At 42.7% G+C, this 16,650-nt stretch overlaps 1 protein-coding gene across 2 annotated transcripts in view; it reads left to right on the plus strand.

The window, feature by feature from the left end:
* The window catches only part of INO80 (INO80 complex ATPase subunit), an 89,811-nt gene that overhangs the window by 28,980 nt on the left and 44,181 nt on the right, over window positions 1-16,650 (plus strand). For both annotated transcript variants that reach the window (XM_044436807.1, XM_044436806.1), the window contains exons 13-22: window positions 333-413; window positions 1,364-1,459; window positions 3,059-3,118; window positions 3,698-3,840; window positions 5,571-5,655; window positions 6,489-6,606; window positions 7,193-7,278; window positions 8,951-9,118; window positions 9,522-9,655; window positions 9,923-9,990. In XM_044436807.1, the coding sequence (XP_044292742.1) occupies window positions 333-413; window positions 1,364-1,459; window positions 3,059-3,118; window positions 3,698-3,840; window positions 5,571-5,655; window positions 6,489-6,606; window positions 7,193-7,278; window positions 8,951-9,118; window positions 9,522-9,655; window positions 9,923-9,990 (1,039 nt within the window). The remainder of the gene's footprint in view (window positions 1-332; window positions 414-1,363; window positions 1,460-3,058; window positions 3,119-3,697; window positions 3,841-5,570; window positions 5,656-6,488; window positions 6,607-7,192; window positions 7,279-8,950; window positions 9,119-9,521; window positions 9,656-9,922; window positions 9,991-16,650) is intronic.

Below are 16,650 nucleotides of genomic sequence, written 5' to 3' on the forward strand. Positions count from 1 at the left end.
CAAGACTATGGCTTCCTTACAAAATCAGTCCATCTCATAGTCAAACTTCCTCTTTCGCTTCTGACTTTGACTTTACCTAGCATTATTGTCTTCTCCAGTGAATGTTGCCTGTTCATGATATGCCCAAAGTATGACAGCTTGTTTTGTCATTTTTGTCAAGGGAAAAGTATTGATTTGATTTAAGGCCTGCTTGTTTGTCCAGTGCTGTATTTCAAATGTATCTATTTTCTTCTGGTCAGCTTTCATACCCTTACCTGGTGATCAGGAATACAGTAGTGTGTATAATCATGCATTACACAGACTGAATTGTAAAGTGGCTGTTATTCTTGCAGGGCATCAATGGAATCCTGGCAGATGAAATGGGACTGGGTAAAACAGTGCAGAGCATTGCCTTGTTAGCACATCTAGCTGAGGTAGGTGAATTTTTTGTTGATGCTTCACTTGGTCCCTAACTTAAACATTTCTGCACTAACATTGGTTTTTATTCTCTGCACCATCAAAGCTAGAATGCACCTTGTCTTTCTTTGAAATCTTTATTTGTGCCTATCTCTACTGCTGTTGTATTCAACTATGTCCTTTACTTTCCCTTCTAACTTTAACTGCAAGCCCAGTTGCATCCATGAAGAGCTCTCTTGTATCTTTTCAGTGTGTACTCCCAAAGTGTTGAAGCTCCAGCCAAATGTGGGCCACCTCGTATTACATCTAGGTTCCCCAGATGGCCACTTCCTTTTCTTCTGGCCCCACTTCTTTCCCCCGGCTGCCAGTCATTTGGAGTTTTCCCAGCATTGTGCATTCTTTTCTTCTTGAAAGATTGAATTTCCTCTGCTGTGACTTATATACTTCCAGTAAAAGCTTTAGCCAAAAATATGTTAGTATCTTGGCCTACTGCTTTTTTGCCTTTCAGCCTACCATTGAAAGGCAGCCAGTGACCACCTACTGAAATTCTGCTTTTCAGGCTGAAAATGATTTGAGACTGAAAGAGATTCAGTGTCCTTGCTATATGCATTGTAACAATATTAGTGCATAGCGACAGTATTTCTATTGTAATTTTTAAAACATAATCTATAAAGGAATGTTCTGAGTATTTACTGACCCTTAGAAAGAACAGAAGATGCTAGTGGAACACAACAAAGACAGTGCTGTGTTTCAAAATAATCATTACTCTCAAAGTAATATTTAGGTTCACATGTTTTCGTATATCTTCTATCAGTTTTGTGAAGAAGTACTCTGGAGAGTTAAGAAAATAAATATCTGATCAATAGTGACAATAGGATGCTCTGTTATAACTTTTATATTCATCATTTGCTATTAATTTATTGTATAAAGTGTAGCTTCCTTTCAATTAAGCCTTTTTTTCTTCCAGAGAGAGAATATTTGGGGACCCTTTTTAATTATTTCACCGGCTTCTACATTAAACAACTGGCATCAGGAGTTTGCCAGATTTGTTCCTAAATTCAAGGTAACAAGCATTCTTGGGATGACTCCAGAAATTAACTTGCTTAATTGTTTTAACTTTAGGGCTTGAAAAAGTAAGGGGATGTAAAAAGTCTGACTGCATGGCAGTGTTTCTTGGCTTTGCTTTCAGCCATTTTTGCTGTAAGCCTACTAATAGTTTCCCATTTCCCGCTGGGTAGACTTTTGGGATTTATTTATGCACTGGAAAGATTGTTGCATCATCCAAATGCCTGACCAGTAAACCATGCTTTACACTTACATGGCTGCTGGCTTTACCAGTGTTTCTGACAAAAAGCATGCAACATGTGAAGATGAGATAGCACGTCTCTAAAAAATTGCAGACAACCTCCAAGAGCTAAGACCTCCTAGTACATATATAATATGGATGTTGGAGATAAGTGCCTTGCTTCATATTGTACACATTTGTCATGAAAAGCACCATTTTAATCTGGTTGTCACATAAGGTAGGAAACACCTTCTGTTCTCAATCACAGGCCTGGAGAACAGTACTGTAGTTCCTGCCACGAATACAGTTTTTCTCTTTATCAGCAGGTGGCAATATAACATCAGTTTTATTATGTTTGAAGGCAAAGTTGTTGCTCTACAATAAATATGCTGCTTCACTTAATCTCTGATTGAGAAACTGATTACAGATAGGGACATTAAAGGATTGTGTGTATTTCCCTTCCTCCATCTTTATGCTGACCTCCTGATCCAAACACAGACAGTGAAATAATAACACAGCTAAGTTGTAATTGTGAACTACTGTCTAATAAGTTACAAAAGATGCTTCTGTAACATCAATTCTGGCCTGTTTACACAGGCTGCTTGTGCATTTCCAAGCCTGTGTCACAATGCATAAAACTGATAAAACCTCAGGACTGCAATACCTGACCGAGTGCCTCTCCCAATGTGAACCTGCCTGTATAGCATGTTCATCTTCTGGCTACCTCCTCTGAGGGAAGCTCATTAACTGACTACAAGGTGACCCTGGTTATGGAACTACCTTCCCAGTGCAGCCTGTTTGGCAGAAACATCTTTTTGGCCCCCCACTTAAGAGTCTCAGGCAATTGGCTGCTTATGAATGATAATGTTTTAAATAGTGTCCCAGGATTTCTTGGTAAAAAATTCTTGACTGGGTGGGGTATGCACACATGTGTGCACTGTCTGTTTATTGGTCATTGGTCTTTATATTCGGTGCAGTATTGTGTTTTTAAGGATTTTAATCTTTGTAAAGATTTGAAAGAGCTTTGGCTGTTGGGCAGAAAGAGCTTTGAAAGAGCTTTGGCTATTGGGTGGAACAAAAATGTAATAAATGGAAGCACCTTGAATCAGATGTAGATTTTTTTCATGGTAATTTAAATCCATTCAAAGGGCCAATAAAACTGTAAACTTCACTGCTAGTTATTTACTCTTTGTGGCTTTATCAAGCTTTGGGATCAGAGATCACTAAGAAATATAAAGCTTATGAATACTTCTAGGTAACAATCTGACTTTGCACTTTCCAAGGAAGTAATGCTTTCTGGAACTTTTGCTGACTGCATAAATAGGAAAGGTGTGTAAGAAAATACTTACTCTGAATATGTTTGTGTGTACATTCTAGGTGCTACCTTACTGGGGAAATCCCCATGACCGAAAAGTCATCAGGAAATTCTGGAGTCAGGTACTTGTAACTTCACCACTTCCCGTTTTTAAACTTTGCTGATTTTTTTACAGTTTACAATAGAATGTGAAAACCCATTTCCCCTATACCCTCACAAAAGGGAAGAATAAACCCATGGTTGATTTCTCCATCCTAGTTTTATTTTAATATTAATCCTGTCTTCAGGACCAGCATCTACATTTCTTCTTAACCGTGTGTTTAACAGCCTTCCATCTTCCAGAGTTCTTTAAGCCCCTGTTCTAACCAGATTCCACTCTGCCATTTTGCAGACTTCAGAATTCCTTCCCAGTCTTAGTATTTATATTTCTGCCCTCTTCTCCCCTGTTCTCCATGTTGTTTTGACCTAAATTTCACCTAAATACTGTGCATTAACAGTAGGGTTATGTAACATTTTAGTTGTTGCTTATAAATAATATTACCCTAATGTGTTTTGTAGATTTTATTTCATTACTCCAGAGACTGAATTTGGGAGAGTACAGTAAAAATAATGTCAGATGTCTTGAACACAAATGTTTGCTCTTTGTACCACTTGAAAAGTCAACTCAGTTTATAGAACTCCAGTATATTTTCTGATTACAGAAGACTTTGTATACTCAGGATGCTCCTTTCCATGTGGTGATCACCAGTTATCAGCTAGTTGTCCAAGATGTGAAGTATTTTCAACGAGTGAAGTGGCAGTATATGGTGCTGGATGAAGCACAGGCACTGAAGAGTAGCTCCAGGTAATTGGTGCAGAAGGAAAAGAAAGCAGTGTCTTTTGATCAGTGACAGAAAGTATGGTAGGATGTAGTAGCTATATGCGATGTGAATCATGACTGGTTTGCTCCTTTTCTTGTATATGTTCTGAGATGCATGGTGGAATTTAACAGTCCCCTTACAATGCTCCGACTTCTAGTTTGGATGTCCACTGATGTGATAGCCTAGATGGGTTATAAGTCCAGGATCAGCACCCAGAATGGTTGGTTCTGAGGGGGCCCACTGGGACTGATGCCAGGCTCTTTAAAAAGACTTTAAAAAGTTGTCCAATACTATAGAGAAGTGCTGGGTAAGATAACTCCCTGTATTGTCATGGCCATCACCATCCTTCTCAGTGCCTCCGGAAAGTATATCAGAAACAAGGCCCACAGGCAGTGAGGAGGAAGAATAGGATAGTGATGGGAGGCAGTGCTGGGACAGGCCTGCAACAGAAGGGAAGATGTTTCTGTCTGCTGTTCATTGAGTACATAGCAGATGAAGTGGGGCTGGCAAACCTGAGTTCATAGATATTGGCACTTCTCTGCTGCTTGCTGCCAGCCACTGACATTCTTTCCATCCCTGCCTGTCCAGATTATTGTAGGCAGCAGCTTGAAAGAATGACCATCCACATTGCCACGGGGTGAGTGGCAGTGGAGGAGACATACCATTTCCCACGCTGTTCTGGATTTCCCAGCAGTCCCTTGCAAAATAAGCTTCCTTGAAACTCAGTGGTATGGTGCAACCCAGAGTAGTGGATTTGGGCACCAGGTCTTTTTGGTGGGCGAGGCCAATTATTATACCAGCTTATTACTGTTTGTTCTATTAATGTACTGCTGATCTTACTGCATTTCATTGTAAACAATCCAAAGAGTCCTCTGGGCTATGGGGGAGTATATAAATGGCATAAATAAAGTAAGCAGTGGTTCTCTCTGCAGCCCTGTGCTCAGTAAGCCCATAGGATATGAAGAAGATAGTCCATATAAGTTGAGAGCACAAGCAAGCAAGCCAAACTGAGAGGATAGAAGCCAGCCAGGAAAGAGTAAAAGCCAGCTGGAGTGGGCATAGAGGGCACCTTGCCATGGTCCTGTCAAAGATGGAGCCACCCCTAGATAAACTATAAAGTGCTCATACTTTAACCCAAAATGAACGTGACAGTGTTTGACTTTCAACTGGTCAAAATAAATTGTTCCCACAGTCTATTTTAACTATTTGTCAAGAAAATATCAGTACCCACTCTTTGAAGTTTGACAGCATGGAGTGAAGGGGCTATTTGTGCTAGAAGGGAAGGCTACTGATCAAATATAGATATGTGTTTGATCAGTAACTTTCCATCTAGGTGAATGTATGTCTGTTTATGGCTCTGTATCAGTAACATTGGAATGCCTTAGACTTTGTTTAAATCCCATTGGACTTCTGAAGCAGTTTAGAAAAGGGATGCAGTGGCCTGGTTCACACATCATCTTCCTGCAAGGTAGCTTAGGCCACCCAAATACCAGTTGGAAAGGAAGGCGGGAAAGCCCAGTCAACCTGCACTTCACAGAATATTAACAGCATAGTTTAATGTGTTGCACAAACACATGCAATAGATTTATATAAAATGGTAGGAAAATCATTTCTCTTTCCTAATAGATACTTAATTGATTAATGTTCTAATGTTCCTTTATTACCATGCCTTATCAGAGGTCATTTAAATAATTAAAATGCATTGGTATTTCAGTGTTCGTTGGAAAATTTTACTTCAGTTCCAGTGCCGAAATCGACTATTACTGACTGGAACTCCCATCCAAAACACCATGGCTGAGGTATGCACTCATCCACTTGGATGTTGGTATTCTAGATTTTCTTATAAACAAGTTAAGAGAGTTAGCTGTTCTGATCAAAGAAGCAATATCTTTGTTTAGGTAGAACCATACACACAAATTGAAGTTTCAGGTTGTTTTAGTGGCAGCATTTCTGTTATTTTCTATTCAGATGGTAACTTATCTCTTTAACAGTAGATACTGCCTCAGAGAAACAAAGAAACAAAGCTGTAGTTAAAGCACATTTATTCTACATAGTCTGCTGTCTCCCATCTTTGCTTATTCCTCAAGGTCCCAGAAGAGGGACTGGGACTGAAGTAGCAAGGGGTGTGGTTATTAACGTGCAAATAGGCATCCATTGTATTGATGATTTACTATGAAGGGTGGGAGACTTCCCTACCTTCCACAATGATCTCTCGCAAGACTATCAGAAAGGCACCATCCTCTCCCTAGAGCTTTATTCCAGCAACTGGGTATAAAACTTTGGAGGGAAAACCTTACCCTCTCTCCCATCAGATGTGTGGTGAGATTTCTCTGTCAGCAATTATTGATGGATTTTCTTCTAAGTTGTCAGCCCAGTCAGCCTCCTGAGTAGTATGATTGTCTTGCCTTTTGATGAAATTGTCGCTGTTGTGGCAAGCAAACTTGTTTTTAGCCTTTGTGGAATATTCAATAAAATATCTTTTTATTGTTAAATAACAATATAGTTATTTAATGGAGTGGCGTTGCCATTGTTATGTGCTGTCAAGTCATCTCTGACTTATGATGACCCCATGGAGTAACTTTATTTAATGGAGGAACTTTATGTAATACCTTCTTTTGTCCTTGTGCTTCAGCTTTGGGCCTTGCTTCATTTTATCATGCCAACACTGTTTGACTCCCATGAAGAATTCAATGAGTGGTTTTCTAAAGATATTGAAAGCCATGCAGAGAATAAATCTGCCATTGATGAGAGTAAGTATTGTGCAGTAATTTGTGTTTTCTGCAACAGTCCCACAACTTCCCATAATTATCAGGCTAATGTGTAAATTGTTGCTTAAATTGCTAACTTTAGATTCACTTAGGCTTATTTTGTAGTATTAAGGGTTCTGCTTATGGAAGCTGATGCTATACGATTGTTGCTGGGTTTATGGGAAGAGCAGCAGCAATAATTTTCCATGTGGGGTAGAGACAGTATAGTAACACTCGTAACATCCTAAGTAGTGCAAGGGAGGGACCATAGCTACATGATGTCTACCTGCTACTGCTCCTAAGTTCCACAACTAAAGATTTCATGGATCAATTTCTATAAAATTGCTACAATGGAAGAAACATAGACCCCCTACCCCCACCCTGGCCTGGTCATTTTCACTACAGTCTGTTTGTGAGTTCCAAACAGAACCATTGACAATCTGATATGTTTGCATTAGTGTGTGCGTGTGCGCGCATGCGCTGAATCGGGTCATTAACACAAATTAGGAGATCGACTAAAAACAGAAGTAGTAGAACATTGTTTTTCACTTTTGATGTAGTAATCACGTTTTTTCCTCTCAAATTTCAGATCAATTATCTCGCCTGCATATGATCCTGAAACCTTTTATGCTGAGGAGAATCAAGAAGGATGTGGAAAATGAGTTATCAGACAAGGTGCCAAGCAAAAATTAGTTGAACAATGAAACTTTTGCTTACTGTTTGCAATTTCTATCCCATTGTCTCATTGTCCTGTGAGCAGAACTCCACTGACAGAATGATCCCATTGGAAGAAACAGGGAGGGCATATTTGCTGATTTTTTCCTGTAGTCTCAGCTGACTAGCTGCTCCTGAGGTTTGTGGGACCACCTGGAACTATATAGGAGTTGACAACAAAGATGCTTCAGTAAATATGTCTCAGCCCTACTTCCAGACCACTGCTCTGCTACCAGCACAGTCAGATGATATCCTCCTCTACTTCCAGAACTCATGCTTTCATATAAAAATTGGTCACAAAAGATCCTTAAGATGGACTGATCGGGATTTCACAGCAAAAATAGTATATTGCAAGCTCAACCTTAAAGACAATGAAAGGTTGCATAAATATAGTAAGAGTGTCCAGGCTGGCATTGAATCATAGCAATGTACTGTTTAATTCTTCAGTATGGAAATTTGTGCACATTCCATACAGTGCATGGTGATTTTATTGCACTAATAATACTTGCTAGCTTGGTTTACATTTACTTGAAAGATTAATTTTTCTTTCAAAGAAGTCTGCTTTTATCAATTGAACTAACAGAGCATTTGTTTTCATACTTCAAACTTGAGCAATTTTGGCTGCAAGCCTCTGGGGATTGTTAGAAATTCTTAGACTGTAGAACTCTCTTGGGAAAGCTAACAAGCCCCTTCTCTCCTTGTTTAAGCATGCTCGGAACAATTCTGTTTAGTGTGTAAGTTTTAGTCTAGGTGCACTAGCATGCTCATGTGTTTTTAAAAGAAGACATTTTACTGATGCATTTTAATTTTTTTTAACATCACAATTTTATTGTGCTTGTTATCCTGCCTTTCCACTGCAAAAACCTTTCCTGGATAGGCTTCAGAAATCATACCAAAAGTTTTACAAAGGTAAAATTAAAGATAAAACAGAACATAATGATTAAATAAAAATCAGCAATAACAGCAGTAAGGAATACAGTACAGCTTTGTATAGTCAACCATATCCTGTATGTGGGAGGGCACTGGGATCCCACCAGCCCACCCCCATCCCATGGTGCATCTGAAATTTACACATTGGGTATATACGTGTGATGTATTTCTTACAAGGATGTACATCCTATGTGTGATATAAGTAAACATAACTACCACACATAGGGTTTTCCTTATTAAAAGGATTTTGTCATATACTTTTCTAGTGTTATTGACAGCCAGTTGCAAAACAAATCTGCCGCTGAGGAAAATGAATGCTACATAGGAAACTATATACTTAGAATAATGCATCTTGAAATCCCAAATTTCAGTAAAATAAACCACAAAAAGTTACTTAGTTGTCTACCCAGTTACAGAAGCAATGTTTCAACGTTTTGTTAGAGAGGGCCCTGTTTTTCAGTATTTGGTGGCATTTATCATTATTTCTTGCTGTTTATGAGTGGGATGCTTCATATCCAAATATTCTCAGCCAGGAGAAACATTTTATTTAGATGTTTATAAGCCTGAAATACAGGAATGAACCCATGCTAAATATTTCTGGAAGAGAATTCTGTCTCCTATAATTACTCATGAGCAAGCTGTATTGAACTTGACTTTGTGTATATAGAACCCTCTGTTTGCTCATAGTTTAACTCTCTTTCAGATTGAGATTCTTATGTATTGCCAGCAGACCAGTCGACAAAAATTACTGTACCAAGCTTTGAAGAACAAGATTTCTATTGATGACCTTTTGCAGTCCTCCATGGGCACAACCCAGCAAGCTCAGAACACTACTAGTAGCCTCATGAATCTAGTCATGCAGTTCAGGAAGGTGAGTCATTCTGAAATCCTTGGCTGATGGTGTCGAAAACAAAACTGACTGTATACTCACGTGCCATTGCATTTGAATGCAAGACCAACACATTACAGTAATTCCTCCTTATAGTTTGCAGTTGGGGGTCTTTGGTGTCATACAATGCATGTACTGGGAAAAATGAGCATTTTGGAAGAGGAACAAGATCATGAATGGAGAAGCAAAGTTGTGGGAAATTATGTTGCTTAGACTTCATGTATTCCCAGTCTAAAATAATTAATATTTTTTAATTACAGTCCTCAAACCACTTATTACAAAGTAATCCCTTTGGAAATATACTTAAATTTTCAAACGTTCAGAATACCTAATAATGTACATGATTGGTTTTCTTGGCAGTTTCTGACTTCTTACATTTTTATAGGTCTGTAATCATCCAGAACTCTTTGAACGACAAGAAACTTGGTCTCCATTTCACATTTCACTAAAGCCATACCAGATTCCAAAATTTCTCTATCGTCATGGGCAGATCAGGGTGTTTAACCACTCGAGGGACAGGTAGGCACTGTTGGTGAGCCCTTTAAATTCTCCAGTTCCACCCAGTCAGTCAGTGGGGCCTTCTTCAGCTACTGCTGTGAACAAAACAAATATAATCAGTACCTTTCTCTTTCAGACTTTGCTTATGTATTAAGAAGCCTAATTACCTCACAGGGTTTTCAGGCAAAAGCTACTCTTTGTGCTCCTTAAAGGGAGGATACAAAGATAACAAATAAAACTTGAACTGAACTTATATCATCACATTTAAATTATTCTGTTTATTTTTAGGTGGTTGCAGTTTTTACTTTCGCCTTTTGCACCGGACCATATCCAACAGTCTCTCTTTCACAGGAGAGGTAAGCTAAAGACCTTGCAAAACATTAGAATGAAGTTTGCTCATACTATTCAGTGTATAGAATGCTTTCTTAATAATCATGGATTAGATCAGTTTTTCCTCTTTTAGATTAAAGTTTCAAGAAAAGTAGTACTATGAACTTTTTGTTGATTTATCCCATTGCTCAATTATTTAATATTTCAAGTTTTTCTAATGTTTAACCTAAATTATCTTCCTGAAATGGAAACCGTCCATTCTTTGTCATGGCCCCTGTGCATCACACATATGGGTGCTGTGCCTGCGCAGTGCCTATGGCCAGAAAGATTTAAAGCTTAATGGTTTTGGTGGGAACTCCGCACCCCTCCCCCCCACAGCACAAAAGGGCGGAGTACCCGCCATTTCCTCAGTCTTCTTGCGACTGCCGTTCGCTGTGCCTCAAGCCTTTGATCTCTCAGTTTGTACTACACGTTTAGCCAGTTGCTATTATCTCTCTTAGACTGTTATGATTTCAAGTTTTACCCTCCCTATTAGAAGTTTTCTTCTCAATCCCCCTTTCCTGTTTCCAAAAAACCCCAAAAAAACAAAAATATTGTTCCTCTTCTTATTCTTACCTTGTTATCTTCTCCTTTTCTTCCTCGATGGCGCAGTGTGCAGCTTTCCGCAAGTGCTCTCAGTGCGGGTCTAAAATGTCGCCTACTGACCCGCACGATCTGTGCCTTCTCTGTCTCGGAGAAGGGCACAGGACTGATAAATGTGGTCATTGGCAGGCCTTTACTAAGCAGGCAGGAAAAATCGAGAAAACCGCCTGCGCAAACTCTTGTGGGACCAAGCCCTGCTCTAATCTGACCAACTGGCAGACAAATCTGCTTCTCCGTCCTCCTCTTCCACTACACCTCTGCTCTGCCCATTGGCTGATGGTGCTCCTTTGCTGGAGAGTCAACACTCCTCTACATCTCCACATAAGCAGAAGGAGAAGAGGAAGCATAGTGGATCAGACAAGTCCTCAGGCCATAAGAAGCCAAGACGGACAAGACGGCTCACAAATCTAAGAAACCCGACCATTCCCGACACCGTGACTTGAGTTTGTCTGCTCCGTCAATCCCAGTGGCCGCTTTGGTACCGACACCGACCGGCCCGGCCCTCCAGTTGGCCATGCAAGTGACCCTGCCTGGGTCTCCAAGACGGGTTGCGCCTTCCGTCCCGTCTTCCCCTGAGCACCAGGAGGTTGCCTTGTTGGGATCAATCTCTGACAGAGAGATTCGGGACTCTCCTCCAATGGCTCGCTCGCCTACTCCCCAGCCATCACTCAAGCCTTCCCTGAGGGCTGCTCCTCACCAGGTGCAATACCAACAGCGCACCTCCATTCGTCCCTTGGAAGAGTGGGTGCAGCCGCCCCATAAGCCGACTCATTGCGAGCCATGGGATGATTATCCACCCTACGGTTACTACCCGTCGGTATGCAGTCGTAACCTTTCTCCGGTCCCGAGAGACACTCCTTTGACTTCCAGAGCGGCTCAGACCAGACGTCCTACCTCACCTATTGATTCTTCCTCCAGCCTTCCGCCTCACTACGACTTGGACTCGGAGGACTCTGAAGTGGCTTCTACTTCACTGGACGCTGTGATCTCCACACAAGATTCCAGCTCACCGGAGAAGCCTTATGTAACTTTTGGGGAACTGATGGCGAGGCTTACAAGGTCACTTGAGATCGAAGCCCAGCATCGCTTTGATCCCAATACCGATAAGTTCTATAATATTGTCAAGGGCGAACAGTCTGCCGCCATCATCTTGCCGCTGATTACCACTCTTCGCCAGGCGATGATGGAGCCATGGAATGACCCCAATCAGCCTCAACCCACTTTGCGGCACTACATGTCCATGTATCGAGTCTGTGAGCAGGATATTCCATTCCTCCTACATCACCTGAGACCAAACTTGATTGTAGTAGAGTCGTCTCAAGGGCACGAGTTGAGGGGACACACCACTCCGCACGATAAGGGCATAAGGTCAACATGTTGGCTCACCGGATCTATGCCACTACAGGTCTCAGCCTCGGTATTTCTAATTATGAGGCCACGCTGGCTCGATATCAGTATTTTCTAATGCAAAAGTTAGAAAATATCACAGCGTCACTTCCAGACCAGCAAAAAGACCTGGCCCGAATTTTCATTAAAGAGGCAATGCAGGTGTCAGTCCAGTAGCTTTCCACAGCGAGACACCCTGTCGATTGTGACTCTAGGGCTCTCGTTGGTGCCGTAGCTCTCCGTCGCCATGCCTGGCTCTGGAATTGCAACTTCCCGGACGAGACAAAGCGTCAAATTGAAGATATGCCTTTCGACAGCTCAGGGCTTTTCAGTGCTCAGATGGACCACAAGATGAAGACAATCCATGAGTCGAGGGTTACAGCTTGCCAGATGAAAGTTCCTAATCAATCTCGCCGTAAGTGGTCTTGGTCCCATCCATCCTATAGATACCAGCCCTATTCACACTTTGCGGGCCGACAGCAATTCCAGCCTCGCCAACAGCGTCGGAAGCAACAACAACAGCGCTTCCAGCAGAGCCGTCGTCGCCCCGACTCTGACAAATGCCAGTGCTGATGGGATGAGCAAACCTCTCCTCTCCTCCTCAACCCACCTTCCCCTCTTCTTTTTGGGGATCGACTGCAAAGTCAACTCTCCATTTGGGAGTCCATTACATCTGATCAGTGGGTTTTATCCATCATACAACACGGATACAGGATTGAGTTCGATACTGGGACCAATCCGATTTACACCTCAGTCATCGGTTCTCCTTGATGAAGTTCAACAGCTTCTTCATAAAGGGGTGATTCAACAGCTCACACGCTCTGAGGGGCTCCACGGCTTCTACTCAAGATATTTCATGGTGCCTAAGCATGATGGTGGTCTTCGTCCGATACTGGACCTACCTGGCATCAATAGATTTATCAAAACCAAGAAATTTCAGATGACGACCCTTCAAGATATTCTTCCGTTGCTTAGGAAAGAGGATTGGTTCACTTCTCTGGACTTGAAAGATGCCTACTTTCATATTACCATCCACCCGTCTCATAGGCATCTTCTCCAATTCACCGTTGGTTCCAACCTGTTTGAATATAACGTCCTGCCATTTGGACTGGCTATTGCCCCCCGGGTTTTTATGAAATGTATGGCCCCGGTGTGCGCGCATCTTCGGCTCCAAGGCATTCAAGTGTACCCCTACCTGGATGACTGGCTGATCGTCTCCTTGTCTAAGGAAGGCCTTCGGTCATCAATTCAGACTACTTGTACCCTCTTGGACAATTTGGGACTATGTCTTAATCATGAGACATCGTGCCTTACTCCCTCACAGGTCATCGACTTCATTGGAGCCCATCTCAATTCCACGTTGGCGAAAGCCTTCCTTCCACAAAGTCGACAGGACAGTCTGTTCATCGATCCGTCGAATCCACATGGACAGAACTGTTCCAGCACTTTCGGTGCAGAAACTTCTCGTCCACATGGCCTCTACAGTCTCCATAGTTCCCTATGCCAGGCTACAGATGAGGCCACTCCAGCTGTGGTTCAACGGGCTGTTTCAACCCCAACGAGACTCACCTCACTGGCTCCTCCACCTTCCGACCTCTGTCCTTCAGACTTTATCATGGCGGACTATGCGGCACAATCTGTCTGTAGGCATCCCGTTTCGTCTGCCTCACCCAACTTTGACCCTATTTACCGATGCCTTCCTTACTGGGTGGGGAGCCCTATGTGCCAGTCTCCGTACACAGGGCATCTGGGACTACCAGGAGACTGCCAAACACATCAATTACCTCAAACTCCTGGCAGTCTTCAAAGCCCTTCGATCATTCGTGGACACTCTCCGGCGGCACATTGTGCAAGTTGCCTCCGACAACATTGTCACTGTATTCTACATAAACAAGGTGGGAAAAAGTCCGCCCCCCTGGCCTGCCTGGCGATTCAGCTGTGGGACTGGTGCATCCCAAGGCAGATAACCCTTCTTGCCGTTCACCTAGCTGGTACTGACAATGCGGAGGCTGACATACTCAGCAGACAGATGTCGACGACCCACGAATGGGAACTGGATCGTCAGACCTGTCATTGTCTCTTCCAGACTTGGGGCTCTCCAGACATAGATCTGTTTGCCATTCACACAAACAAGGTGTGCGAGATGTTCTGCTCCTGTGCCGGCATTGGCCCGGGATTGACAGGGGACGCTCTCATGATCCCTTGGACAAACACGTTCTTTTACACGTTTCCCCCGATTCCGCTCATAACAAGAGTCCTGGCCAAGATCGCTTACAACAGTGTCAAGGAAATCCTCATCACTCCCTGGTGGCCCCGTCATCCATGGTTCCCTACTCTTCTCCGTCTGTCTGGCAGCACCTTCCAGCGGCTGCCTCTCATCCCTCATCTAATAACTCAGCAGAACGGAGGTGTTCATCACCCGGATCTTCCTTCACCCAATCTGATGGCCTGGCTCATTCGATGAACCATGGGGTCCCTTCGATACTGGCGGATTCAGGAACTCCTACACTGGCCCGGCACCTCTCCAATACAGCTTCCTCTTCTTCGATACCAGTGGACTCATCATTGAATCTGAGCACTCTCCATCCCGATATTCAGTTCATTCTCCAGTCTGCCCTAAGATTTGCTACTTGCCAATCTTATGCGGCCAAATGGAAGCACTTTACATCTTTTGCTGAATCCCATAACTTTATTGCTTATTCAGCCTCCATTGAAAATATCCTTCAATTTCTCTTATCATTTCATCAGTCTGGACTTAAGCCATCATCTATTAAAGTTTATATCACCGCAATTTCCTACTATTGCTGCCAGGTGTGGGGTTCTTCGGTTTTTTCTCATACCCTCATACATCGATTCCTTAAGGGTTTGCAGAACCTGCAACCACCAGCTCGAACAGTTATCCTTACTTGGAGCCTCTCGGTTGTCCTTCAGGCACTCACTCAAGCTCCTTTCGAGCCCCTGGCGACTACTAACTTATGCCTCTTGTCTTGGAAGACTGCCTTTCTCGTCACAGTCATGTCTGCCAGAAGGGCTAGTGAACTCTGTGCACTCTGTGTAGACCCTCCTTACCTTAACTTCCATAAGGAGACAGTTGTCCTCTGTACCGATCTGGCGTTCTTACCCAAGGTTGGGTCTCTTTTCCATATTAATCAGGACATTGTCTTACCTTTTTCCCTACGCTGTCTACACCGATAGAATGGTCGCTTCACTCTCTCGATGTTCGTCGTTGCCTTGCCTTTTACAGGTCTCGCACGGAGTCCTTCTGTAAATCTAACCGCCTCTTTATCAAATATTCGGACCATGATAAAGGTTCTCCTATTGGATCGCAGAGACTTTTGAAATGGATCGTGCAGACCATTGACCTGGCGTATCAGCTTGCCAAGCTTGACTTGCCTGTCATGCCCAGAGGGCACTCCACGAGGGCAGTAGCAGCTTCTTCTGCCTTTGCTGCTGGCATCCCAATCCAGGACATTTGCAAGGCTGCCACCTGGACTACTCCTTGCACCTTTGCCAGGCATTACCGCCTTGATGTGCATGCCAGGCACGATTGTTCCTTTGGTCGAGCAATCCTTTCTTCTGTTCTTCAATGACGACACTGCCTGCCTCCAGGTTTGGTAAGCTTGCTAATCACCCATATGTGTGATGCACAGAGGCCACGATAAAGAAAGGCAGGTTGCTCACCTGTAACTGTCGTTCTTCGAGGGGCCATCTGTGCATTCACACAACCCACCTGCCGGCCCTGCTTGGTGTCAGTGAATGGGTTTATATGGTACCGTTTTTCCTTGATACCGGTTCCATTTGTATTTTCTCTCTATGGTTCAGCAGGTTCCCTGCAATGTCTCTCGCTCCCACGAGGGGGCGAACAATCGGTCTCCAGTAGACTGAGGAAATGGCGGGCACTCCGCCCTTTTATACTGTAGGGCAGGGGGGGATGCGGAGTTCCTGCCAAAACCATTAAGCTTTGAATCTTTCTGGCCATAGGCACTGCACAGGCACAGCACCCATATGTGTGAATGCACAGATGGCCACTTGAAGAATGACAGTTACAGGTGAGCAACCTGCCTTTTTGCATTCTCTTCAGTGAAGTAAACAATCCAGTCATAATCCTTCTAAGTATTTGTAACTGTTGGTATATATCATCACTGCTCTTCTTATCCTAACCTAGTTGTTTCTCCTGTTGATTTACTTTTCAAATACTATATTATATCATAGCTATATTTTAATTGTTTCTAGTGACCAAGATTATTGATAAAACTACAGTACCCAGAGCTGAATTTAATACTCCCAAGTGAGAGCATACTAGTACAAAGTAAAATGCTAGTTTTACTACATGGATAATATAATAAATCCAACTTTAGTAAGGCAAAAAACATTCTTGACTTCTCTTCATATTGTTATCTGCTGTTATCGTAAACCTTCTCAGCAATGCTGTTGCTTCTTCCAGTGGTTTCAAATGTACAATGGGTACAGATGTTTATTGCTTCATATGCCATACCAGTGCCCCACTCAGTCAAAAAAATCAATGGATTTAGGTGATACTCTTTGTCCCACTGGCTACAGTGTGACATTCTGTGTTGTGTTCCCTTGTTAGCAGTAATAGTGTCATTCTGCTTGAGAGAAGCTGCCATCTATGAGAACAATTTACTGCATTTCTAGTC

This window comes from Varanus komodoensis, unplaced genomic scaffold (assembly GCF_004798865.1).
Source record: "Varanus komodoensis strain SLA01 unplaced genomic scaffold, ASM479886v1 scaffold3, whole genome shotgun sequence".
NCBI lineage: Eukaryota > Metazoa > Chordata > Lepidosauria > Squamata > Varanidae > Varanus > Varanus komodoensis.